Source organism: Aptenodytes forsteri, unplaced genomic scaffold, assembly GCF_000699145.1.
Source record: "Aptenodytes forsteri isolate BGI_AS27 unplaced genomic scaffold, ASM69914v1 Scaffold136, whole genome shotgun sequence".
In the NCBI taxonomy this organism is placed as follows: Eukaryota; Metazoa; Chordata; class Aves; order Sphenisciformes; family Spheniscidae; genus Aptenodytes; species Aptenodytes forsteri.
The window spans coordinates 578,266-606,019 of record NW_008796111.1 but is presented as its reverse complement, the minus strand read 5'-3'; the positions used below and the strand labels follow the sequence as shown (position 1 = coordinate 606,019).

The window sequence follows — 27,754 nt, the reverse complement described above, 5'->3', positions numbered from 1 at the left end:
CACCCACTTTCTCTGGCTGTGATGGGCCAGCAAACATCCTAATGCTAACCACTGGGCTTGGACCAGAAACCCACAGCCCAGGGCTGCTGCCAGGCTGTACTAGCTGAAAGAAAGTGGCTGGCAGATGAGATAACGTGGCCCTGTCTATCTAAGCATAGACCCTGGCAGAGGGGCTTGGCATCCCTCAGAGAGACAAAAACTAGTGCCTGACCTGGAAAACTATGGAAAGTAAGATAGAAAGAGGGAAGATGAGAGAATGACCTTGCAAACTGTTACTCAGTGTCCAGCTGCCACGTGCAGCCTTGCGATAGAGGGGTCACATTCATTAGATACCTTTGGTACAGAGATCAGTCGGGAGCTTTAATCTTTGTACATTTTCTACTACATCTGGGAAGCATGGGAAAGGAGAATCTGTGAAACAAGCCCAAAGATGGGACAGCAAAGCTTGTCTTTAAAGGATTTGAGTGGTTTATTTACTTATGATATTTGCTTTCCGGACAACAATCTCCCTTCTCTTTGCAGTTAGGAATAAAGGAAAAAAGAGCACATAGTCTTGGGAGCCCTTGGCTGCCCAGGGAATAAAGCCAGTTCCTGGCTTGCTGAAATGGATTCAAGCAGAGAAGGGAGCAGGGTGCATGTTGGGTTTACGAACAAATGGTCGAGTCACGCAATGAGAAAACTCAAGCTCCAATGAAAGCAAAAATCCTGCTTTGGTTTCTCCAGAGGTGCCAGTGCAGGGAAAGGCTCCTGGAAGAGTCATAGATTTGAATAAAGCTCTGTACTTTCTTGGTTGGCAACATCCAGAGCGGCTTGGTAGCAGCTTTCCAGCTCCCCACTGTGGTCTACCACGCTGAGAGCTTGCTCCATCCAGTCTAGCAGCCATGAGAATGGAAACTTTCATGACTCATACACTTTGCAGTAGGTTGCATTAAAAGGCACCTTTGCTGCTGTCTTCACAACCGAGTGAAACATCATATCTATATTACAGTTCAGGATCTATGGAAAGGAGCTACCCAGGGGGAACTGGCACATCTGGTATAGACGGCCAAGACTATAATACTTCAAGGGGAGTGAAATCAAGCCAAGACTGCAGATGAGTTAGGGGTGAACCATGGAGGCATCTCCTGCACTCCATCGGGGCACTGTTTGGCAGCTGCTGCTGCTTTGGTTATGGTGTGTTTGTGCCATTGCTTCATGGCAACGGCGACCCAAAAGCACAGTCAGCAGCAAAGGCATTTCTCTGAGCTTCTTCCACTGGCTGCAGCGGCTTGTGATGGGACTGTCATAGCAATCCAGGCTGGCTGACAAAACTGTGTCTTGTCAGCAATGGCACCAGTGAGGGGGAAAGAAAAGACCAGTTTTTAGTCTGAATTGTTACTGTATTTTGTCCCTGACTCTGCACCCTGGTGTGGAAAGGTGGTCCCTGGTGTGGTCATAGAGCCGTGCCTGGGACATGTTTGTTAGCGTGGTCAGCTTTGAAATGTTTCTCTTGTTGTGAAGATGGGTCTGCACACCTACCACCTGGGTGTCTACGGGCTGTGATGAAAACGATGCTCAAATTTCTGATTTTCACTGTTTGCTTTGGAAGTTGACTTTCAGACTTGGGGGAAATCCTTCCTGCTCATGTCCCCAGGTGTGGAAGGATGCACCTCTGTACATTTACTCCTCTCTCAGTCCTGCCACTCTTGATGCAAGAGGAAAACACATAGGGGCAAAGATCAGACCTACCTTATGCCCAATTTCTCCCAAAGGCCCAGGTGGCCCCTGTGGTCCTTGTGGACCCTGAAAAACAGAGACACAAGGCTCTTTTCATGCAAAGGTTTTCATTTCTGAAGGGCCATCGCTTTCATGGCCTGTAAGATAAAACACCAGTTCCCTCCCACATCACAGTGGAGCTACGCAGCATGCAAGAGATGGCCAGTGAGATGGAGAAGCCAGCAATGGGTGTGCTGAGGCACCTTAACAGGCAAACAGCTCAGAAGGCCCTTCAGCTTTCTGGCTCCCGCCTAAAACAACTGCAGTTGGCAACCTGAAAATGCCTGGTTTACCCTCTCCCTTCGTGGTCCAGGTCAGTCCCCACAGACACAGAGAGCAGATGACCACTCTTCCTGCTTTGGTGGTCCTGTGTCTTCACCTGTCATCTCCCAGTGCCTCCCCCAAAGCTGTGGGCTCAGTTCTGACACCATCAGCCTCCCTCCTGGTCCCCCTTCCACTCTACCTACCAACCCAGCCCAACTCCTCCCATTACAGCTGAACCTGTCCCAGACCCAACCTTGCCCTTCTTTTCTCCCTTCCTTTCCAAAATCCATCCCAGGCTGTATCCTACACTCTCCCTAGTTGATCCATGGCCCCCTTTTGCTTTCCAGGGGTCTGACCTTGTCTTTCCTCATGCCTCCTAGGGCTCTAGCCAAGTCTTTCACATCTCTGACCACGCTGGAGTTGGCAAGGACAGAGAAGCTGGGAATGGGAATGAGTGGTGGGGAAGAGACAGACAGAGAAAGAAATGAAGTGTCTGTGTGTGTGCAACAGAAGACAGATGAAGAGAGAGTGAAAGACACTTGCCGGGTCGCCTGGAGCCCCTTTTGCTCCTGGAGGTCCAGAAGGTCCTTGGATACCCTAGAAAAATTAAAACCACCAAGGTCAGCTCCACCCCCATAGCAATCTTTCATGCCTCTCTGCAGTAACGTGCGTCTCAAACACTCCAGTAAAAGGAGTGGAGAGGTGGCCCCGTAAGTGTGAGACACTGTCCAAGTTCTTCCTACTGGACCAGGACCCAAAACTTACGGACTTGTGTGAAACCGAGGTTATGAAAGGAAGCACAAGGGATGGACACTTACTGGGAAGCCACGTGCTCCTGTCTCCCCCGTCTCACCCATCTTCCCCTGTGAACACACAGTTACAGCAATTAGCAGCTGGGAATGTGCTGAGACGCTGCAGCACTTTGGCCAGGAGAAGCTGCAGTCCCCTGGGAACTGTGTACCTGTGGGTACCCCCGTGGGGGTTTGACATCCTGCCAGGTTTGGCAGGCACTGGCTCTCACAGAGGACATACCTGCAGCCCATCTGGCCCCAGCTTGCCTGGCTTCCCTGGTCGGCCCTGCAAAGCAAAAAGACAAAGACGTGCTGGCAAGAGCGCAAACTCTATTGGCAATGCTCTTCTGCTCCAGCCCATCTGCTTTTGCATTTTTGTGCATCAAATATCCCCTCCAGTTCCCTGCAGCTTTTGAGAGGCCAAATGCCCAGCATTCTGCCCTGAGGAACGACCCACCCAGCAGGGAGTGTGGGCAATGGGCTGCATGACCTAAGGATTTCTGAGCAAACACTGCTTTGGAGGAAGCTGGGATTCTCAGGAGACTTGGCACAGCCCTGTCTGGCAGGGCGTGAAATAAGGGAGATTCCCCATCCCAGTTGCATTCACAGGGCCATGTGTGCCATGCAGGGGATGGAGTCTGTGACATTCAGTGGTAGGACAAGGGTCCAGCTCTGCCACACTACTCTCACATCAGGCTGCTGCCAAAGGGAGAAGCTCTCCCATGCACCCCTCTCAAAGCCTGTTGTGGAGCAGGCTCACCTTGGATGAGGGTCTGCTCAGGCTCTCTTTGCACCAGGCATCTCCTGCCCTATGTCTCTTCCTGTCCTGATCTAACTAACATGAAGTACATCAGAATAGATACGTATTCCCTTATGTCATATTTTACCAGTCATGTCAAATTGCTCTGATTTTTGTGCTACGTTCAGATGTAACAGTCAAGCGCACTCACTGCCAGTTAAAGCTACTCCCATTCCTGCGAGGAACCCCATTATTTTAGCAGAGGCCCTTTTATGTTTGTGGAGTGCCTCTGTATTTGGAGTCTCAGACCCCAGCAGCAAGGGCCCTGATGCCCACATTGGACAGATTTTACTCCGGCTGCATGAAAGACTGATCCCTGCTGGTTGATCCTCGTGGAACGATTGAACATCCCCTGTTCGTGGAGGAGGATGTGACCTTGATCCTGTCCAGGGCATTTCATAACACAGCTAAGAGCAGCCTTGGCCAAGCTGGTCACCCACTGGCATTCACCTTGACACCTCGTGACCCCGGCTCGCCTACTGGTCCATCAGGCCCTCTGGCACCCTGGAAAAAGGCAAAAGAGAGGCAAAAATAAGAACACAGGGTATATGTCTCACTGGAAAATACAGCAGTCACCCTAGCTTTAGCCACCAGGAAAGTCCATGAGATCAGTCCTGGCTAAACCAACCTATACCTGGTTGGGTTGAGCACAGCAGTTTGGAGCTCAGGACTCAAAAGATCCCTTCTGAGTTTTGTTGCTTCATTTCTCACCATTTACCAGCACACAGCACCAAAATACTTTTTATTCCTGTTAAACCAACTACCAACAGCAAACCAAAGCCAGAGGAGAAAGGCAGGCCAGGAACAGCCCATTTTCAGACAACGCTTACATGACAAGGGTTTTGCAATGCACAGACCTGTGCTTCTAGCCTTATTGATAGCAAACCTCTTCCTTCCTAGAAAGCCCACTTTTCCAACTGCCCCAGCCCTTAACCCTTGGCATACCACACTGCCTCATGGTCACAGTCAGGGCAATAAAGCTACAAAATATATAGAGAGGCACACAAGCCCCCACCGTACAGTACCTTCACAGCTGTCCTGGGCCCCAAACTGCTCCCAAAGAGCAGGGTATATTTGCTGACAGCTGAACTCCAAGCCTTCAGCTACAGTTACCTGCTATTTAAAGAACTGGCTGCTGTTAAGGATCGGGCAGGTGCTCATGCATATGCATGCTGGGAGGAGTGCAGCTGGCTGTGCCTGCTTTGGCATGCCTGGTCCTATGCCTGGCATCTGCTCCTGGGCGTGCGCGTGCGTGCAGCAGGCACGAGGACCTCGGGAGGTGTACGGGACACGCACACTGCTGCAAACGCTCATGGCACGTACAAGAATCCAGACAGTGAGCGATCCTGGACGTGGTTAGCTAAAATTGAACAGCTCGTGGTACAGCTCGGGCATCCTCGAGGAAGGGGTGTCCTTGTTCTTCCAGAGGGTGCTAGGTGAGGAGAGCACTGGTCTTGAAGAGGGGATAACTGTGATCTAGCTTTCAAGCTAATTTCAGAAGAGCTGAACGCGCAGCGCTCTGCACCATTTGAACCCCAGACACCAGCGTGTCACACTGAGAGAGAATAAACAGAGCCACGGTCAGGGAAAATAAAACACTAAAAAAAGGGCATATGAAGAGACTCTGTTAACGCATGTCATGTTCATAATCAGGCCATGAGCTCAGTTGGGACTCTTAGGCGCTACTGCAATATAAATAATAAATAAAAACACAGAGTGGTGCTAGAATGTAGTGGTAAGAGGAATCCTGAGAGCAGGCCAATGCGGAAACAGAGAAAACAGGAGCCAATGTGCTTAATCGGGATGCAAACTGAGTGCCAAAATAACAACAGGGCTAGGGAGCCAATGCGTTAGAAAAGCAACTCCAGTATGACAGGCAAAGAGAGAGAGAGAGACTCACAAAGAAAGGCAGTGTAACAGCAGAAGATGTATAGGAAACGCAGCCAAATTATTACAGCAGACAAACATTGTCAATATAAAATAATGCAAAAACTTCTACTGTGCTTGGCAAAACCCTGTGCCGCTGAGTGTACCAGAGATTAAATAACCAAAAGCCTGTATTGCATGCCAGTAAGACACAGCTCAAAAGAATGCTCAGCCTTGTCTCCAGGACGGATGGACAGAGAAGGACTGTGCACCAGATGGGAACACCACAACCAAATGGGTGTCACAGGTCGGTGCTTTGCTACACTAATGTAATGGCAGCTCTCACCAGCCCTAGACTCCAAGTGCCCTGGCCCACGCTGGCCACTAGATCAGACAGCAGTAAAGACCAAAAGTTTCATTCATCCATGTCCCTATAAACCTCAAAGCACAATGATGTAAACCAGAAGGTCATTTAAAAGCAGGACTACTGACAGCTCAAGCCAGACAGCACCGTAAGTTGGAGTACCGGGAGAGCAAGGCTTGGAGGGGTCTGAGGAGCTGCCCGGGGTGACCGGGACCCCCAGCAACCCAGCAAAATACACAGACCTGCCCTGGGCTGGGTACCGGGCTGCCCAAAGAGAAGGGAGGTGCCAGCATGTGTATGGCACTGGCACCCTGAGAAAGCACCCTGCCACCCAACTTCTCATCCTCCCTGGAAAACAAACTGTTCCCCTCCTCTTTGAGCAGCCATTCAGGTATTTTGTGCAATTACATCTTTACTATCTGAGATGATGGGGTGACCTGCCTGTGAAGAAGGGGAAGGATGTGCAGAGGGGAAGGATTCAATAGCTCAGCCCTGGTATTACAGAAGGAGGGAGCAGGGATCAGAGGCAAGTGGGACATGGAAACAACAGTGATGACCCAGGTTAGAGTTTTCCATTCCAGGACAGATGCTGCCTGGGAAGGAAAGTGGGATGCGTCTGGCCCTTCCAGAACCATCTTCTGTAGCCTGTCCTGCCCTGCCCAGCCCCTTTGCCAGTGCTGGGCTGCTCTGAGCTGGGTGGAGGCTGTTGGGTGCCCTCAGCCCTCATTCAGTGCTGCAGCAGGGGCAGTGACAGCTATGGCTCTCAGTGGTCCAACCCGGCAGGGCTGGCTGGCTGAGGAAGTGTTTACCGTATCCTCATTTCTTCCAGCAGAGCCCTGTCACCAGCATCGCAGGATCTGCCAGGGCAATCTCACTTCACAGCAGTCACCTGCCTAATCCCATCACAACACATCTCATCGGCATCTGACCTAAAGAAGGAGAAAGTGACCCCGTATTCGCAAATGCATGTGGCAGGCTTCATCTTCTCCAGCCTTCTGGGCCAAAAACCAGGATAAAGGCTTCCCCTAATTCGCCCTGACAGGAAAGGCTACATTTAGTCAATTAGTTAAATCTTTAAAACCCTCTTTTACTGACAACGCCTGTTAGAGATGAGTGAGTGAGGTCCTGGCAGCTCTCCAGGGAGCATCCCATGCCAAACGCCGCAAGGCACAGCACGGTGCCTTCCCCCTGCAGACCTGGCGGCTTGGCCTTGCAGGCAGGGCTGAACGCAGCTCCCTGTGCTCCCCTTGGACCCTCAGTGCTTCAAAATTAACTGAACAGCCAGGCATGCCTACCCTGAGCATGGCAGGGCAGAGGGACCAGGACGAGTGTATAGAGAGGGGTCTTGGGGAACAATCTTCTAAGGGCATATGCAGCATGGACCCGCCCTAAGAACGGGGTAAGGAGGGCGCAGTGACAGGCATGGCTTTATCACCGGTGTCAGCATCCCTAGGAGCCCATGAAACAGGGAAGGAAGCTTTTCTTTTGTCTATGTCAGTATTTATACGGCAGTACACAGCTCAGGAGAGGTCCTGCTGCGCCAGGGCTGTACAAACAGTGCAAGCTCCAAGTAGCTTTACAATGTAAACAGGAAAAAAAGGAGGGTTAAATTGAGATCTGTCCGCTCCTTTGCACACGGGCAGCCAAGGCACAGAGAGGTACAAGTTCATGGCTGATGGAGCATTTGAGAACCTGCTCAACTATTTCACCAAGGCCAGTTGGACATGAATATGCAGCCCAAAGGCATCGCATATCACCAAAACAGCTCACCCGGGGTCACGCAGGGAGTCACAGCGCAGGGACGTGCTGGGGCAGTCCCACTGCAGCACATGAGCCACAAGATCAAGTGTCATCACTCATTGCTACCTAAACAGATGAGTTTCCCTTTTTGGTTGAGTTGTCAGGCAAGAGAAGCTGAACTGATGTTGCGCAGGAAATCACAGCTCTGTGACCCTGTGTCCGAATGCTGATGCTCCAGCTGCAGTAAGTCACGCTTGAGCTGAGGTCCTGGATCTCAGCAGGCAGCGAGACACTCGGGGCTGGGCAGAGCCCAGCATTCTTTTAAATTCTAGTTTCAATGTCTTATGTGGGCCCTGTAATCCCCGTGTAGCTCCCCACAGAGCTATGTAATAGAAAGCTAGTGTTAAGTCCTTGCAAGTCTCACCTGCAGACACATTCTGCCCCTTGTAATAATGAGTGGTTTTAAATGTAGGCTCCAGCAACGGTAGCAAAGCAGGTCACAGTGCCACACGATCAGTGAGTACACAGGCCAAGGCAATATTTCCCTCAGAGACATGCAATTCTGAGCAGTACTATCAGCAATTCCAGACTAAACAAGGTGCTATGATGTTGGCTAGATACGAACATCGTCAGCTCATGAACACAGGGGAATTCAGCTCCAGGCTTTGCATCTCAGGTTTATTGCTAGTCCACGTGAGTCAATAGAGGTATAACCTGCTGCTGGAGTAGACAACATTCCTGCAGAACAGAGCTAAATAGTCAACAAGGTGTTTCCACAAAGCAGCGCTGCATTTTCCCCTGTTTAAACAGATACTCAGAGCTCAAAGAGAGACAGCAACAAGCCTCTGAATAGCAGAAGCAGCAGCATGAACACGCAGTCAGTAGCTCCTTTCCAGAAATCTAAAGCTCCTTCCTTACCCCTTTATCCAAATATTGATACTTCACTGTCACAGTCCAGCCAAATGAAAAGCAAGCGGATGCCTTGACTGAAGCTGAAGGGAGACATCGTTGGCCATAGATCTGTAACTAACTTTTCCTCAAACACTTCTAATGCTTTTTCAGTCAACTAGAAAGATCCCTGGGAGCAAACCAATATACCTCTGCTTTTTCTCCATGAACAACTTCTCAGCTGGGCCTGGAAAAAGCAACTATTTTCAAATTTGCTTAGATAACACCACTTTACAAATCCCTAGCATTTACAAATTCCTGCAGTGATGCTGTGAAGCATCGGGTCCGTGTGGCAGAGAGATAGCAGTCCCCTCCCACACGGAGCGGCAGGGTGCTGGCAGTGCAGGTGTGCACGCCTTATCTCGTCTTTGCAGGCTTCACCTGGGCAATAGTTAATGCAGGAGCTTGATAAATGAATGGCACGGTGGAAAAGAGGAATACGCTCTGGGATTTGAAAAGCTCCTGTGAGTCTCCTGAGCCAGCACCCAGCACCCCCTCCAGTGAGAGGATAAAATGCCAGAGATATTGACAGTCACTTTGGCCAGAAGAATGGGGCAAGGTAAATCACTTTACAGCAGAATTTCAGGTGCAGCTTTATGATCTGAGTTGCAAAGTCATGGCTCCAGTTGCTATTTAGCCTTTTGTAGAGATTCTCAGTCAATACCTGGGCTTTTTGATATTGATGTCCTTGATAGAGGATGCTGGAGACCGCAGGTTTTCCTGCTGCGAGGAGCTGATTAACAGAAACGTGCTTTTGAATTTAAGTGAGATAGGGTGAGGGACCTGCTGAATCAGCTGCCTCCAAATTTAAACCTTGATTTGGTTAAATAATTAGGTTTAAACATGTGCATAGCTGTCACTAGCTGAACGTTAAGCACATGTCTAAGTGCTACACTGAGTACGGATGAAGGGAAATAAGCCTGGGCTCCCAGGTCCAAGTTTCTTGTCCTTAGGGAAGACGAGAGGGGAAACACGTTGTGGAAGATTGTTCAGTATCAGTTTGATGGCCTAAACAAAGACTTGGGAAGGAACAATAGCCCTGTCATGACTAAAAAGAAGGTTACAATTTTTAAAGAATTTTCTTTTTAAAATTTGTACTTATATCTTGACAATACAAAAGCTATCACAACGTAAATGCAGACCCCCAAAAGTCTCCATTGTTCTTTACAATCGAAACCATATTTGCTATTTACATTTCCTTCAAAAGCGAAATTACTTTAATGAACTATCCACAAACAGAGCTCATGGAATCCACAAACATCTGGCGGAGGCTGCATTCATGTTTCCACTCTGAATTGAATTACGTCCCTTTTGTAAACTAGGATAGACAGAGGGTAATGTCTGAAATTACAGTTGGGGGATCATTTCCCCATCCTGAGAAAACTAAGAGCCGGAATAGCAGGACAAACTAAACAAACAAAGAATACTATGTGCCTGGAATATCTTCTGAGAGTATGAAGAGAAGGAAAACGTGAGAGAGATATACAAAGCAGAAATCCTCCAGGCAGGAGATCTGCTGGTCCTTACAATACCGACTTTCCCACATCATATTCACTGAAATCTGTAGGATTTCAGAGCAAAGCCCAAGTTCCTCCTCTCTGCTGGAGATCTTAGAAAGGACGTCTGTCTGTCTCGCAAATTCTGTACGGATTATATCACTGCGGTGCTCAAATGCACCAAATCACCATCACGCCACAGCCCAGCAGCGGGTGTTGAGGGCAGGATCAGCGCAGGGCACCAGCAGCAGATCCAGATGCTCAGGGCCCGCTGGCAGAGGCTTACCCCTCTCTGACCCCTCGCCAGTACTGGTGTCCTTAGGGCAAGATCAAGACCTTAATGCACCCCTTTTCCCCGGGCACTGCCTCCTGTTCTACCTCCACATTCTGCAATTCCTGGGGTGAGTTTTTGCAGGGCTCTGCAGCCAGCCGGGATAGAGCCACTGCTGCGTTTCTGGTTTTCAGGGCTGGGATGCACTTCGAAGTCTGGGCTTCCTCAGTGGAGAAATGTCCGGGGGGAAAGGCTGGCACAGGGTCTGCTGGACTCAACGTCTGGAGAGGAAATGCAATGCAAGGCCATGAAGCCGAACGTCTCTACCATGCGGTATGTCATTTTGAGGATGGACAGTGCTGGCAGCAGTTGGTGTCCTGCAGGATTTCTCCTGAGGGTTTGGCACCTTCTCTCTGGATCTAGCTACACCCAAAGGCAGGTCCCTGCTGTGCCAGCCAACCTCCTTTCTTTGGAGCTGAATCCAACTTTGCTCTTGGTTTTACCTCATCTGATAATAAATATCCCCTTCGTCATTCCTGACAGTACAAGTAGAGCTGAAAACGGCCCGCTCAGCTGTACTCTCCTTGTGGGTTGAGGACTTTAGGCCAAAGCAGATGTAAGAAGCCGAAGAAGATTTATGCGAGTGAATCTCGCACTACCCAAGAGCCAAACACCGCAGTGGCACACGGCTGCCTGCCGTAAAGAGAGGCTCAGTGCCAGGGGATGTGGCTGGCATCCCCGGCTGGCAGCTGGGAGGAGGCAGCGCTGGGACTCCTTCTCTGTCACTGCATACATTAAAGGCACTGGCAGAAACGTCTGATCCCCTCGGAGGACCCACCTCTCCAAGAGCCCGCACAGTCAGCAGCCTGGATTCATTCAGAAGGTGTCTCCTGTTCTGCTCTGCGCTGTAGTTTTACCTTGAGATATTTTCCGCCGTCCAGTCAAAGCCTCCCGTGAAAGAATGCCTCCAGTTTCTCATCCGTCATGATCGTGGACAGCTCAGTTAATTGCTGCTATGTAGCACAGAGAAACCTCGCTCCCCAGGGGACCCTGCGAGAGCAGAGCTGGGGAATGAGATCCGTGGGCCTTCCCACCAAGGAGAACAGAGGCAAGGAAGCTGTTTTTCCCAGCCACAAGTTAAAAGCTGAGCCCTGATATGTATCTGCCGGGCTTGGATGTTACTGGTGTCCTTCTAGCTGTGCTTTTAAAGCTTAAAGCAGTTCCAGGGTACATAACTGTGGTTATAAAGCTTTCTAGTTGGTTATTCCACTTCCTTTTGCGGGTCCCAGCTATTCGAAGAGAGTATTAGCTCTGGTATAGGGAAACATATGCAATCCTTGGCTGTCCCAAATTCCCCAAGCAGGAGTTGCAGTAGAAAGCAGAGACTGGGGGTGGATAAAATGTATAGTTTACTCCAGCCTACGTCTTTGAAAATGAAAAATGGAAACAGATATCATAAGATCCTTGGAGGGAGAAATGCAAAATATGTTGTTGTTGGGGCCTTCAGCAGAACGCATGTGCGCTCGCTATTAATACTTTGTAAAGCAGCTGGACAAGGAAAAACAACCCAAAGCAGGGATGATCCTGCAATAAATGTCCCGTTGAAGAAGAAGAAAGATTGAAGAGCTCAGTGGGACATGGGTTGGATGTCACAAGCAGGAAAACAAGCAGCTTTGGCAGGTCTAGAGGTCATTCTGCTGTCGGCTGTCACCCAAACAGAGCAGGAAGAACCACACATGAACTGACACAGAGTGCTTGTGAAATATTTATCCAGCGTAACATGTACTTGTAAGCACTGTCCGTGATGCTAGCATTATCAAGTATTAAGCTGGGGTCTGATCTTTCCAGGCAGAGCGAGGATTCACTCATGCTTACAGTGTGGTACTGTTTAGATATGTACAGATAAAATCAGGGCCTTGTCTTATGGGCTGGAAAAACCCATAGAAAGACACAGGACGTGCTTATAATTTGATCTACTGACTATGCAAAACACACCTTTCTCACAACCCTGCGGAACGCTGCCGGAAGATATTAATCCTGCGAGACTGAAAGGGGAGGCATGGGAAGAGTAGGCTGTTCGGCTCCTTGTCAGCTCCATTTCTGCCTGCCTCATCTCTTAATTCTATGCCATGGCATAACATTGCCTGCCTTATCTGCCCCTGGTTAAATCATAACAGTTCACATCTCAGCTGCTCTCTCTCCCTTGGCAGCAAAGGCACCTTTTCTGGTCTTCTACCTGCACATTTTTCCCCAGCCTGGATACATCTTCAGATGACTAAATCTTCACCATCCTCACCAAAAGTGTCCGTAAACCCTGTTTTGACATTGCAGGTGGTTGGAAAAGACAAGCTGGACCACTTCCACGACAAGCTCTACACTGGGACACCCCTCTGCCCAGACACATCACTTGCATTTGCATCCCTGGTAAGGCTTGCTTCAATGACCGCAGTCTTTATGCACAGCAGAAACATGGCTGCGGAGGTGCTGCCCCACCTGCTGCTCATCTTTGCACCCCCAAACTAATCCACCAGATTACTTTTCCAATGGCTGAAAAAGGAGAGGGATAAAAGCTCGTGGAAAGTGCTTACCCTGCGGCCTTTCATCCCTCTTATCCCTGGCACACCACGGACTCCTGCCGGACCCTGGAAGGGGAAAAGGGAAACAAAATGAAGATGGAGGAGGAGGAAGGCAGCAGCTGTTGGTAAGATCCCACATCCCTACACGATCTGCAGGGGCCTCAGACGCAGACCCTTGACCGGCAGGTTGGTTCATTAAACTCTTGCCAAAGACATTACCATATGTACTTGTCTATAAATGGGCTTTTTTTTAACTCACTGATTGTCTTTGGATTATGAACATTTAGGCCAAGGATCCTGGATGAGGTTTGTATGCTTAAGTATCTGCAGCCTGTTGTCTGTGTAAGTGGTGTGATTTGAAGAGAAGTTGAACATCCAGAATTCCCTCCGAAGCTATTAAAAGCAGCTGTTTCTCAGTATCTGTACAAAAATAATAATAACCAGGATCTGTTTTTCCGTTGTCCAAATACAAAATCAGACACCTCATCTTAGGTATCCAAGTCTGACCTTTTCAGCCAAATACTAGTTTTATCTTCAAGTAACTGTTGCCCTGTTAGTGCTACATAAATATTCATACTGGCAGATAGATGCTGATTTCATTTGGGCTGTTGGTGTTGTGGATGATCCTGTTCTTCTTACACTTACAGAAAGGTTTCAGGTTTTCTTTTAAGCTGGATTTGTACACACTTAGTTCATTAATGTGCATACAGAAAATGCCGAAGGAAATTAAACAGCTTTTTTTCTGTTAGAATGTTTATCAGTTTCAAAAATTAAAGGATATGTTCAATTAACAGGACTTATTTCTGCATTATAACTGTAAAAACCCATATTTAAAGTTAGTGCCTTTCTGCTGTCAGAAAAGAAAACCTCAAAATGACACATTCCATTCTTACTCTCTCAAACATTCCACATCAAGTTTTGCTATTTATATATTAATAGCTTTTACCAACTGTCAACCCTGCAAACTCCACCAAGGATCAGAACAAAATTGGACTGTGATCTTCCTACTGCTTGTACCACTGCCACTAATAAAGATTTTGCTTTTGGAATGGAGGTACCTTTCTGCATGGCATGTAAGTTCAGAATACAAATGCTTAGCTGTTCTCACTCAAGATGGAAAAGTTAGTTGACTGTAACTATATTGTAATCACAGTAAATCTCGGTTTTGCTAGTGAGGTCAGTAGCGACTGGCACAGAGAAGCAGTAGATGTGTCAGATGCCTGTTTTATAGAGATTTTTACGATAAACACATACTGAAATGAAATTCTTTGTTGGTATTTGGAATAACCTCCTGGAAGTCTCAGCCTATCCCAAATAGCTTATGAAAATACAAGCACAGAAACATTCGTTGTGATGGCAAAATGTTGAGGGAACAACTAGATACCACGCTGGGACTTTCAAGGAACTGTTTAGGAGAAGATGAGTGACCTTTAATATACCCATGTGCATACATTATTTTCAAAACTGTGTATTAACACAAAAGATGCACCATGATGGTGAGCAAGAAGGAGGAAAAGGAATTCACAAGCCTCAGTGAGCTGAAATTAAGGGCAGGGTTTCCTACCATTGACTATACCTTTGCTTCCCATTCCCCATCACCCTCTATTGAATTAATCAGCCATCAGAGCTGCTAAGGCTCACTGGATAGCTTAATCTCAAAGATTTTAACAGTTTAGGACAAACAACAACAGCATGCCTCAGGTCTGGCTTGAAAAGCAAATAATGAATGTTTGGTGGAGAAACAGGCAGAAACAGCTGGAGTTAATGAGCGGGGATTTGACATTAGGGGATTATTTGATTTACTGGGTTTGTGGGGAAGTTTGACTTAGTGAATTATGACTTTTTAAAATGCAGTCTTGGATGAAACATTTTGCTTGGATGAACTTGTTCGTTATTTGCCTGCAGGAGAACAGGGAACTGAAGGAAGCGGAAGGACCTGGGGACGGTCTCAGCTCCCAGAGCTCTGCAGAGAGGTTTTGGCATCTCCAGTCAGAGCTGATGCCTCAATTCATATTGTTGTTGTCATGCCCCAGTGAAGTAAGACAAAACTCAGGCTCAACTAAAGGTACTAGTTAGTGGTGCACTAGATAGTGCTTCAGGACTGGAAGTTCTTTGCCACAGAGCCAGTGAAGAACCTACCTCTGCCGAGGATGCAATCCTGTCCTCCCCTGTGCTCACAGGCACGGAGTAAGCAGAGGGCCTGCCTAATTCTCCAGCTATCCCCAAGTCGTGCAGCAGCTAATGTGCTGGGAGAGCTAAAAAAGGGACATCTAAAGATACCCATCTGCCTCCTAGACTTCTGTCAACAGCAAGTGCTGCCATGAGGGGCCACAGAGCAGCTCACTGCTGGGGGCTGTGGGCAGCATCATGCTCCTTTTATTGTAAGGGCCTGGCCAGTGCCACGTTGCTGCTCTTCAGGTAGGGACGGGTCACCGCCAGGTGCTGCTTGACCTCAGACCTTTTCTTTCCCTCACCTCCATTGACTTGTGACGGCAAAATCTCTCCCCAGCCAGCAGCTGGCTGCAGCTGGTGGGCCCAGAGCATCCCCGAGCTCCCCACAGTGGGCAGAGCTGCCGCTGATCTGGAGGCCAAACCTTTGGCACTGCCCGGGCATTTCACTACTGTGATCTTCCTCCCAGTTAACAACACTGTGGGAATTCACACACTGAGCAAAATCCATTCCCCTGTACCCACCCAGAGCTGCCTTTCTGTTGGTTCCAGCAAACAACACACACAGCAGCATTTGTGCTGCTGGGAGAGCCAGAGCTCCGTCTAAACAACGGCTGTGGGAAAGTGGAGCCACACTAAAATCTACCTCCACACCAATTGCACGCTCCAGCCACAGCTGCACATGTACCAGATGAGCCCATCCAGATGGAGGGTGCGTCTGGGGGCAGCTGCTCTGCTGCTCCTCTCACCCCAGCGAGGATCTCTGAAAATCCATGATGCAGTCACTGCATGATGTAGTCACCACATGATACAGTCACTGTATCGCACGATGCGATCACCGTACTGCCAACAATTCCCAGCAGAAATAGAGGGCCTTGCAATAACACCTTGAGCTAATGAGCTTGTGTCCTACTAAAAGATTGAGGCTGGATCATGAGTTTTGAACCCCCCATTAAGGAAATGGGCTACAAAAGTCTGAATTAAGCACCACTTTGGTTTTTTTCAGCATCTCTTTCCATGTTGCTCCCACCCATGCCCCATCCCTTTCCCCATATCTCTTGTTCATATCAGACTCAAATCAACTGGGACACAGTTGCTTGACTCAGCCCATGAATGCCCAGGATACGGGATGCTGATTTTTGGTGTGTGGTATTACAAGGTGATGATAGCCTTTACTTACTGTTGGTCCAGGGATCCCAGGAAAACCCACTCCTCCTGGTGTCCCGGGGTGCCCCTAAAAGGGAAGGAAGAAGAACACACCTGGTGTGAATTCCCGAGCGGGAAGACAGGAAAAAAGGCATTGTTGGTTGCTTGCAGGGTCAGCCAGGTCTGTTATTTGTCAAGGTAAAATTGCTCAGGGGCAGACGGAGAAGGCCAGACTGTCACAAGCCCAGCTCCAACCTTGCTAGCAATATAAGCAGCCAGATTTTCTGAACAGCCCAGAAGAGAATGGGCTGAATTAATATGAAAATCTGTCTTTGGGTCTTGCACTATGGTAGACAGGAGGTAAGTGTCAGGGCAAGACAAGATCTTGCTGAGGTCCCCTCTGTTAAACCCCTAAACGAGGATCCCCAAATGGCAGTGCACATAGCACAGCAAAACACCGTGAGCGTGCTGCCCAAGCAGCCCTGCATCTCCAGCTGCCCCTGGCAGCTTGGTGGGATGTGAACAACAGATCCCTGTTCCCGGACTCCATCTGTTCAGTAGCCAGGATGCTTGGAAACAGGCAATCCTTCAGGTACCGTGGCTTGCAGTTCCTAGTTATCTCTACCTGACACAACAGGTCCTCAGCTGATGGAGCTGCAGAAAATGTGTCAAAATCCAGTATTTCTCTGAAGGGGAGATTGCTGAACACGGCTGCTGGGGAGAGGTTATGCCTCAATATCCAGTCAGTCAAATGGCCATTCCCATCCCCACAGAGACAGGAAGAATTTGCAGCTGTTGTCATATAACTAAAAGACCAGGAGAAGCTGCACCCTTTGGTAGAACAGAGAGCAGCAGCAAGAGCGAGAGAATGCAGACTTACTCCTTACCATCGACCCCTTGACTCCTGGAGGGCCTGGGGGTCCCACTGAGCCACGGTCGCCCTAGGAGAGACAAGGGTGCATGGGGAAGAGTGAGGACTTTTGCTAACAAGCACTCTGAGCTGGCAGCAACGGGGATCTAGAGCAATGAAACAACTAAAATATCCACAAATTGCAGTCTATGCCATCAGATTTCTATCAGAAAGGCTTCCAGTATAGAATAATCATCACCCTCTTTCAAGTATCCTTCTCCATCAGAGTAGTTAAAGGACTACAGCAAAAATGAGCTAATCCTCCATATCCCAAGAGAGGGGACTTTACTATTGCCATCAAACCACCGAGGAACAAGAAACAAGCAATGCACTCAAGACCACCTTCAACTCCGGACAGTGCTGGGACTGGATCCCAGGAGATCTCCAGCCCTTCCCACCTGAGGCACGACATCCCTCTCTGTTCTGCAGTATCATAATCCCTACATGTTCTGGCGTTTTTAGAGGCATGGATTTGAAAGCTGTGGTCATGAAGCCCTGCTGAGAGGAGGAAATGGAGTTGGAAAAAACAGAGATGTTGCCTGGAATAGATGGCTGGTGCTTTCAGAAGGAGACCGTAGGCGTTTTGGGGGCACTCCTTATCCTGTGGCTCATACCGAGACCACAGTGCAAACAACAACGATCTGGAGGCCTGCATTTACGAGGGGTTCAGAGCCGAATGCCTCCATGCCCCACCCTAAAGATACTATCCCTTCTAAAACAAGCCACCATTTGGCATTAAAAAAAATTAGCGTACCAAAAAATCACTTATTAATTCCAAAAGTCTTACTTATCCCCCCATGCAGAACATCTCACTTCCCCTGAGTACATCCTTGGCCCTACAGCTCAGCCAAGAACGGGAGACGAGGTGTAAGCCTCCGTGAGCACCACCGTGACCTGCTGACGCAAGGACGAGTCGAAGGCATGGCTCTAGCAACAGGACGTCCACTGCTCCTTTTTGGAGACAGTGGCAATTCCCACTGCGACTGCCTGTACTCTCCCTGGCAGCCCCGGTAATGCACTGGGAATTAGGTGTGTTATGCTTGTGTGCTTGGGGGGATGAGGAAGGAGGAGTTAGCAAATGCTGCCAAGTAGTTTACGCCCAAAATCTGACCTACCTTCCAACAGCTAAAGTGTAAAGGGAAATATTTTCTGGGCTCTAAGCAGCTTATTAAAAACAAACCCCAGAGTTTGTGTTGTCACCAGTTGGCCCTTGTAAACCAATGTAAGGATTTTTTCCCCTCCTGAATGCATGGATTTTATTAAGTATGTATTAACTGTATTGTTCTCTTTGATAATCTTTGGATTCTACTGGCTTCAGTCTTAAGTTTTGCAGCTCTCAGGATGGGGATTGCTGACTCAGCTATGTCTAATGAAAGCATATTTCCCACTTCATTTAGCTCACAACAGCATGGTAAGCTGTAGGACGCTATGCCAACTGGAGGCCTGGCTGAGGTTTTGATTTCATGATAGTTACTTCTGTCATCGGTAAGTTTGTCCTGGTAGAGAAGAAGTCTGATAGAAATCACAGCTGTGCTGAGGATCTCCTAGGGCAGATTTTCAAAGGACAGCACAGGTTTGCCTGGACACCAACGTAACATCATCGTGTCACAGAGTCGATCTGCAAGATGAGGATGGCTCATGTGGTCAGGGCACTGGCACAGAAGTCGTAGGGCCAGATGTGAATTTACTGGAGTGGGAAAAAAGATCCTCCCACATCTCCTGCATGGCAAACCCCTTATTCCCCATTCAATTCAGGGCTGCAGCTGCTATTGAGACAGCTCACTCAGGCACCAGTTTTCTGTGTAACCACCTTGGACACACCACAGGCTCTTTATTCCTGTTTTCCTTCCGTAAAACGCAGCCCACATCACATCGTTCCTTTTACTTCTTGTGTGCCTTGACAGTTTGGACTGAGCCTGCTTCTGCTACTGCCCCACCAGAGACCATCAGCGCAACGGGCTTTGCGGAGGCTGCTGCAGACAAGCAATAAAATGCATTTGCAGCGAATACAGTGTAACTGTCACAGAGTCTTGACATCATTACCCAGAGGACAGGGCTTGAAGTAATAAAAGTGAGAGAGAGAACTGATGTGTGGAATGCATCATTTTATGCTCTTTACTATCTTCATGGCTGGACTGTTAATAAAACTATTGAGACAGCTCACTCAGGCACCAGTTTTCTGTGTAACCACCTTGGACACACCACAGGCTCTTTATTCCTGTTTTCCTTCCGTAAAACGCAGCCCACATCACATCGTTCCTTTTACTTCTTGTGTGCCTTGACAGTTTGGACTGAGCCTGCTTCTGCTACTGCCCCACCAGAGACCATCAGCGCAACGGGCTTTGCGAAGGCTGCTGCAGACAAGCAATAAAATGCATTTGCAGCGAATACAGTGTAACTGTCACAGAGTCTTGACATCATTACCCAGAGGACAGGGCTTGAAGTAATAAAAGTGAGAGAGAGAACTGATGTGTGGAATGCATCATTTTATGCTCTTTACTATCTTCATGGCTGGACTGTGAATAATTAAACCACCAATGAAAAACAGCAGTCTGCAACTGATACACAATGAATGACATAGATGATTTGTCTTTGGAAGCTACCCCTGAATAAAATTTTACACTCTAATAGAAAACAAATTAATGTCCATTTACATTTTTATGGAAAATAAAGCCATTTTTCTTCCTGAAAGAAGCATGTATCTGTACTGTACACAAGAGGGCACCAGCCCTTAGCAGCGTGCCCAATGCAACCACAGAGGCAGCCAGACGGGATGGTCCTCATCCAATAAAAAGGGAAATATTTGGACCAGCCTTTGCTCGGACAGGTGGCTGCACTCTTGTACCTTCTCCACACCTGAGAAATTGCTGAGACCTCCTGTTCAGTGCAGGCTCAGCCCTGGTCCTGCGCGACCCCACTGGCAGCTCAGCATGGGCTTGGGAGCACATCTCTGCACAAATCTGTAACCTGAACTCCTTGGATGCCTCCCTTGACCAGGAACACAGGGCTGATGGGTCCCTCATTCCCAGAAAAAAAGAACTGACTGTTAAATACAAGCTTTCTGGCAGATTATGAATGAATAAAGCTTAAATTTTCAGAGGATATTTGACAGCATCTCCTTGGAGGGTAAGCGCATGTTAATTCCTAAATGCAAAGTGGATTATTTTTGCCTGGCCCAAGACTAGTTCAGACACCCTGGATGTGCTGCATTCCCAGCTGGGTGTTGCAACTTAGATCTCCACAATATTCCTCCCGCCCCAGTCTCCCTTATTCTGCAAAAGTTACAACAACCAATTTGTTGCAAGCAATCTTACCTTTTCTCCCACTATTCCAGGCTCCCCTACCGGACCAATGAAACCCATTAGACCCTGAGGAAAGAGAAAAGCGCAATTAACTTTCAGTTTTATTTGCTGAGAAAGTAAACAGTTTCTTTGGTCCACCTTGCTGGTTGAAATAGCACAGCATCCCTCGTATACTGCTCAGTAATTCCTACTGGCTACCAGAGCGGACAGAGTTGCTCCCGGCCATGGGAACATCTAACTCCACAGCTGGTTCTGCTTTAGGCGCCAGCTGGAATGGCAGCAGTAGGATCTGCAAGAGCCACAACACACAGTATAGGGGATGAGTTAAGCATGTTTCGTAGAAAGGCCGAGTCCATAGTGTGGCTTTGTTTTGCAAGCATTTCCCAAAACATCAGCGCAGCTTCCCCAAGAGCATCGATAGCGGGAGCTCCTGGGTTGCACAGACTCTGAGAATTACCATCATTTTAACTGCTGTACTGGGTAGACTTCCTCTGGGTTAGTCTGAGCTGCCTCAAACCCTTGTGCAAACTAATTTTGCCCTGGATAGTGTCACGCTGTTGGGATGTCAGTAGGAAATAAAGGTCCGAGGACACAGGGGCCAGCAGGGCAGCAGATCTATCACACTACTCAGAAACGATCTTGGAAAAAAAACCCAGTCTAAGCTCAGGATTTGTCAGGTTTTAACAACGTTTAGGATAACAAAGAAACAAACAGAACTGCTTTTAATTAGGAAGATGGAAACAGATGCAATCTCACGCTAAGATTCCCGAGAATTGAAATACAGCAGCCTCCCTACCAACTTCAGCTGGTTTCTGGCCCTGGAGATGCAAGGGACCGTCCCCTCTGCCACGGTAGGCTCGCTCTCTCTCACTGCATGATTCTCATGCAAGGGTCATTGGGAGATAGATATCTATATTTAGTTCCTCCAGTGAGTCTGTAACTAAAGGGATTCATCTCCTGTTGAAACACTTCATAACCTGCCCACAGTTGGCATGGATGGTGTAAAATTAAGCCATGCCCCAGCTTGTTTGATTTTGGGCAACAGTCTGATTGGTACTGGGAGGTGGCTGCTGAGCAAGTCAGAGACAGGAGATGGATTCTCCAGTGGCATCACCCTACTCTTCCTCTTTTTAAAAATAATATGAAATCTTCATAATAAATTGCAAAGTTCCTCTATGCAAATGCATCTCACCTTTTCACTTCAACATCAAGGAGGTTTTCAAATGAGACACTCGAGAAAACATTCAGCATGAACAAACACAATGGGAAAAAAGCTACACTAGCAAGGCACCTTCTGGAGCGTGGTCTCCGAAAAGGGAGAGCTGTTCACCCTGCTATCTCCTTTCTGGGGGAACAGAAAGAAAAGAAGCAAAAGTTTTCGCTCTTCATTGCTTTCTCCGTTCCCAGCTGGCCTGACACGTGTGCAGTTCGTAGAGGAGCTCTCTGCAGTCTGTCCATCTGTGGTTCTGTTTACATCTGTGCGTTGACAGTGTAAAGTGATACCCCCCAGCTACAGAGGAGCATCCAGCACCGACAGAGCAGCCTACTCACAGGTTGTGCAACTCCTCCCGCCACCAAAAGCCTCTCTCCATGAAGTTATGCTCACAACGTAAAGCTGTAGCACATAATAACCAGCCTCATTGATATTCTCATGTGTGTGAGGCTCAGCAGACCCATTCAGAGACATAAAACGCAATTTGAGTCACTCTCCAATGACTTTTAGAGGGAACAGCTTCTGACGATGACTCCAAACACCGAGAGACTTCATGCATTAACATTCCTCACATGGTGCAATTAAATGCCATCCTTTCAACATCACTGGAGACAGGAGCTCCTCACTGAAGCATGCTGATGGGCTCAACAAAAGCATCTCTCACTCGGACGCTCAGCTGGCTTCGCCTCTTGCAGGGAGCAGCCACACACTCTGCGCTCTGAGCAGCCCTCATCACACTCTGGCATGGGAGCGACATTCAGGTGAAAAGTGTTTGGAAAAGCTCATGAGAGAAGGCAAAGAGCTCAGCGGGTACATCGGAGCCTGGAGTTAGATGCTTGCATCAGAAATTTATCCAGAGATGATGTCCCAGGAAACCAGCGTGCCACTGTGCCATGATGGAAATATCGATTAACCACGGGAAGACAGCTACTACCAGGAAAGCTCTACTATCCTGTCAGGGGCTGGATGTCACCAACCCTTCTGATATCAGCACTGAAATGGCCTCTGCTGTGTCCGAAGCTGAAGCGTTTCCAGCGCACAAGCGTGCCATTGCGGCCAGGCTGCACGGAGAATGCACGCGTGGGAGCAAAGCAGCGCTGGACTCAGCAGCAGATTGCCCAACTCAGGAACCAAAGGGAGAGCAGGCAAATTTGCAATATCTGCATATGCAAGGTTGCCACTGGGTGGCATTGCTGAAGGCTGCTGAATCAATTATCCTTTCAATTAGACACGAGTGCAGATACATAGCTGATAATTGTATCCGGTTACTGGAGCTTTCCAGTAGCCCAAGGCCACGAAGAAGGCAAATGTTAAGGCAGAGGAGAGAATGGCAAAGCAATGAGATGAAACAAGGAAATGCATTGCTAGGCAAAAACAAGATAATAAAGCAAGAAAGAATAAATCTGTTCCTTCATTTCCAATTTCTCAGAAAATCTGCAGAACCCTCTCTCTCCCTGGGAAGATGCTCTTTTTAAGATGTTTCTGGGTTACTTAGGTCAGTCCCTGCAGAAGAAGAAAGATCCCTGCTCTTGCAGAAAATGTTGTTACCATTCAGAACAAGACTGTTTCAAAAACACTTCTGAGGGGCTTGGGGTGCGGCGTTGCATATCCAAACTCAGGCCTGAAGGCTAATACTTCTGATACACTGTCCACAGCAGCAGCATCTCCCACCCGAAAAAGTCTCTAAGGAATCTGGGTCATGAAGCGAGGTACACTAGTTGTGCTTCCCAGCCAACCTGGTGGTGCTCTACAGATGGTTTGCAGAGCACTGACTGCAGCGTGCCAAGCAGCCCACAAACCCAACACCCTCCTGAGACCCCTCTCACTGTCACAGATGTGCCATTTGTTATCACAGCTTGTGCAGAAACCTGCCAAGCACTGCCAACGCAGGCAGGGTAGAGGCAAACACTGCGCCTGCTGCGCGGGTAAATGTCAGGATGGAGGGGGAGCACAGCCAAAATTTCTGGCCGGGTTTTCACTCCAAAACCAGGGAAAATTCTGTCTGCACTGGTACATCATGTTTCTGCTCAAGGGACGATGTCACTGCTCCCTGTGTACCCAGCAAGAAGAGCATCCCATGGTGTGACCATGGTAGAGTAGGGACCGAAGTGAGATGGCAGAGCAGGGACCCTGTGATGTGGCCAGGCTTCCATCCCAGTAGCAGTGTTTGCAGCCAATACCGTCTGCTCTGGGCTAAATTAACTACTGTTGCTGTGTTTGCACAGCGATAGATACGTCTAGGCAAAATAAATCTTGGTAAATTATTGGGAGTATATGAAACAACTGGAGGAGATTGGGTAACGATATTCTTCACCAGCCAAAATGGGATAGACTCTAAAAAGAACACAAGAAGCAAAAGATTTAGGTTTTAAGAACCAGAATAGCCACCGGTGGCAAATATTAAATCAAAGCAGACATGAATTGTGGCCATTACACTAAAATGGCTGCGGCATAACATTTTTCCCAGGTTCCCAGGGTTGAAAAGAAGCCCTGCATCAAACACGACTCCAGGCAGTGTGTGTAATGATGCACGTGAAGTCCCAGCAGCGGTGGCTGCCCGGATAAAGGCCCACAGTATACAGGAAAGAATGTAAAACATTTATATTAGACGGGGAGTTCAGCGTGTCGCTCATGATTCAGTCTGCTGTATTCCCCAGCCAAGGGCATGATGGAAAAGGGATGGAGATTGTTAAAAAGTTGCTGGGGGCTTGGGGGGAAGGAAAGGGGGGGGACTGGCGGGTTGTAATTCCTAACTCCTGTCTGGCTTTCCCCATTTATTGTCCAGCCCTGTCATAATTAAGCCCCCCCTCTTGGCTGCATCAACAGAGAGCAAGTCAGCAATGAAGCCTTGCATAAATCATAGCCCATTTGAGAGAAACAACCGAAAGGCGAGCCCAGCGTGAGCAGGGTCTCCCAGGGACGGGACCGCCAGTCGCTCCCAGCAGGAACCGATCATGGCCTTTCTGTTTTACTGGTTCGCTAGAACTCAAAACAAAACAAACCAGGGACAAAGGACGGGAGGGAGTAAATGTACAATCCTCCCATTCAGATGAAAGAAAGGGAAAGTAAAACAGTAAATATCACAGTTTAAGGGAGGACGCTCTGACCCGCAAAGAAAAGCCATGTGGTTTAACCCCCTGTGCGCTGGAGCTCAGCCGTACCCTGGGGCTGCGTTGGGTTCCCACTGCCCTGTGGGGAGTGAGGGAAGGAAAGGTGGAGACACGCTGACAAAACACCTTGTCAGATCAAAGCGGCTGCATACAGTACAGTGCCCGCAAATCCCTGAATGAGAGGTCTGCAGCTCAGAAAGGGACGCTCTGGAGGGGAAGGTAAATGCATTGGGAAAGGCCCTGCCCTAAGACATGGGAAACGCTGGTGCAATTCCCTGCTCGGTTCTCAGCGACCCGTTTGACCTTGGTCAAGTCAATCCGTATCTCCACGTCAGAACCCACCTGCAAAACTGACATTACGGCACATCACTCCTTTGTGAGAGCACCGGAAGAAAAATACATTAGGGAGATAACTGACAGCATAATTTCCTTTGACAAATTATTTTAGAATAATATCTGATATTGGGACAACATGCTTCTCTCTGGAGGGAAGAGATATCCCCAAGGGGCCGTGGAGTGACTGCCCTTCCCAGCACGGTGCGATGGGTGCATGGCTGACCCTAACATCACCATGCGAGTGAGCAGGGCTGTCACTTCTTGTACAGCAGGAGGGATTCAGAAAGCTGTTCCTGCCACGACAGGACCTCCTCATTCCCATTAAGGGCGTAGGTCAACCTTAGCCTTTTTCAGCTGGCACAACTCTTCATGGATATTTTCATTTTCTAGTGCAGAGCAGGGGTGGGTCCCTGGGCTTGCAGCACCCTTCCCCTGTTTGCTATCCTGTCTGCTGCAGGGTGTTGCTTCTCCTGCAGGGCTGTCTGACCATCAATATGGACATTTCGGTGACATCCTCCTGCTCTGCATTCCCAGCTCTGGAACAGGAAGGTTGGTGGCCTGGGCCAGAGGCCCCGTATTCTTCTTCATATTCTTCTGCCTCCATCTACTGGCAAGGAAGGGTTAAATCACACATTTCCAGGGTACAGGGGAGCCCAGCAGCTGGAGTCCTTCCAGCATATGAAGACAACAAGCATCTTATGAATGAACTTCCCAAGTCAGTGTCCTTGCAATTGAAAAACAACACATCAGGGACCGCCCTGTGCCTCAAAACATCACTTTTCCAATGAGAGCTCAAGTGTCACTGGAAACCCTACAGAAACTCCCATGCTTGCCTAAAACAGATGTCCCTAAGAAAGGGAAGAGAACTCCGACGAGAGGGATGGCTGATCTTTTCTCATGCTATTATGCTGAGGGTTTCCACTCAGAGGGAACCCGCATGGAGGGCAGAGCAGCAAGTTAGAAAAGTTTGACCACTCCTATTGTGCCTATGGAACAGAAAATATCAAGGCCGCCACAAGAGAAAATGGGTGAGATGAAGGTGTCTTCTAGTGCCAAGTGACCTTGGTAGCCCGACCTCTCAGAGCTGTGCAAAAAACTAACCCAGCCCCAACACCAAATGCTGAAGCTTAGGTGGAGGGAGGAATGAAACCCCAACGCTCCAGCACTGTTCAGCAAAGGTGTGATGGGAAAGGAGGTTATTTCTCACTAATCTGGTGCGACATTTTTGTTCTAATGACTTGACTGGTATGGAAATGGAAATTCTTTCTGGGTGATATTTCTAGACAGAGACTAATTGACTAAGAATAATACAGGCAGCTTTCATACCACTGTGCTGGTTTCAGTGTCAGCAGGGGCCAGCTGTGTTTTCTTTTTGGTGAACAGTGCCTACAGTTTTCATCCAAGGTCAGTCCTGAGGGATGTTAAAGAATAATAATCCTAATGATGCTTTGTCCTTCAAGGACAACATCTTGTTAAGGATCTCAGTGCACTTCTAAATATTCATTTTTAACTGTAATACAACAGTATCTGTAGATGCCACCTGAAAACAGGAGGCATTGTGCTAAGCACTGTTCAGAGCTGTCTCACGCCTTCCACAGAAGGGGAAACTGAGGCACAGAGCACTGGAAGGTGTTGCCTGAGATTGTGCAGAATCTGATAAAGCTGCAACTAGAACTCAGATGTGTGGAACAACTTTGCTTCTTCAGTTGTTGCTCTTTTTGGAGTAAATTATTAACCACAATATAGAAACGGCTCCAATTTCCAAATAGAAATAACTATCCTTGATATATACTGAGACTCATCAGATTGCTGGTACTGAAGAGGATCCACCTCGGTTTTTTGGACTTGCTTGGTCAGAAACCCATGGAAGAAGCGACCCCCAGCTGTTGCATAACAGGGGAAGGAAGAGCCAGCGAGGCTGACGAGCTAAACCAGAGCAAACTTGCTGACCATTCGGCAGGGAAAGTGCTGGGAAGGACAGCTGTGCTGAGAAGAGACACCCTCTTTGCCAGGGCCGGCTGCTGCAGCCAGCTTGGTGTGGTCATGTATGAACGCACAGAACATGTTGGAGGCTCTGTGGCTGCAATTTCAGGGTTGGTGGTGGACAAGTTGGTTGGTTTCAATCACAGAGACATGGGAACAATTGTTTCTTTTTCCTTAATGACTGTGGTTCCCCTGAAGCCTACAGGGATGATGCATGCCCCCTGCTACCCCAGCAGAATGTTCTCTCTTGCGGTGCAGCGAAACATGGCTCAGTGCCTCTCTCCCCCAAGGCCTGGTTTCTTCAGCTGCTGTCTCCTTTGCTCCCAAAAAAATCCAGTGGGAGTCAAAGCAGCACAGCACCCAAAGCACGAGGATTCTACCCTTAAAACCTACATAGGCAAAGCCTGGAAATTGCCCTTTTAGGGATAAGAGGAATACACAGAAATTCATAATCTTTTTCCTGACCATGGCTTTGCCTCCTTGAGAAGCACAGTGGTCATATGTGCTGTACTGCTGCCAGTACCGACAGCACATCCACCTGAACTGTGACTTTATCAGAGCACTCTACCTATGGAAAAACCTCCAGTTTAAAATAGACACTATGGTCACTGTCAGTGCTGTTCACCAAGAGCTTCAGCCAGACTAAGAGCACCCCAGCTGGAGCACCAGGACTATGGACAGGTTGGAGGTGGCCAGAAGCCCCTGGCCACTGTCC

General features: G+C 48.4%; 1 protein-coding gene across 1 annotated transcript in view; it reads right to left on the bottom strand.

Annotated features, from left to right (window-relative positions):
• Positions 1-27,754, bottom strand: part of COL27A1 (collagen type XXVII alpha 1 chain) — a 164,097-nt gene that overhangs the window by 42,138 nt on the left and 94,205 nt on the right. The window contains exons 25-33 of the mRNA XM_009286879.1: positions 20,410-20,463; positions 17,073-17,126; positions 16,220-16,273; positions 12,883-12,936; positions 4,060-4,113; positions 3,052-3,096; positions 2,838-2,882; positions 2,563-2,616; positions 1,729-1,782 (exon numbers count right to left, since the gene is read on the bottom strand). Coding sequence (XP_009285154.1) covers positions 1,729-1,782; positions 2,563-2,616; positions 2,838-2,882; positions 3,052-3,096; positions 4,060-4,113; positions 12,883-12,936; positions 16,220-16,273; positions 17,073-17,126; positions 20,410-20,463 — 468 coding nt within the window. The remainder of the gene's footprint in view (positions 1-1,728; positions 1,783-2,562; positions 2,617-2,837; positions 2,883-3,051; positions 3,097-4,059; positions 4,114-12,882; positions 12,937-16,219; positions 16,274-17,072; positions 17,127-20,409; positions 20,464-27,754) is intronic.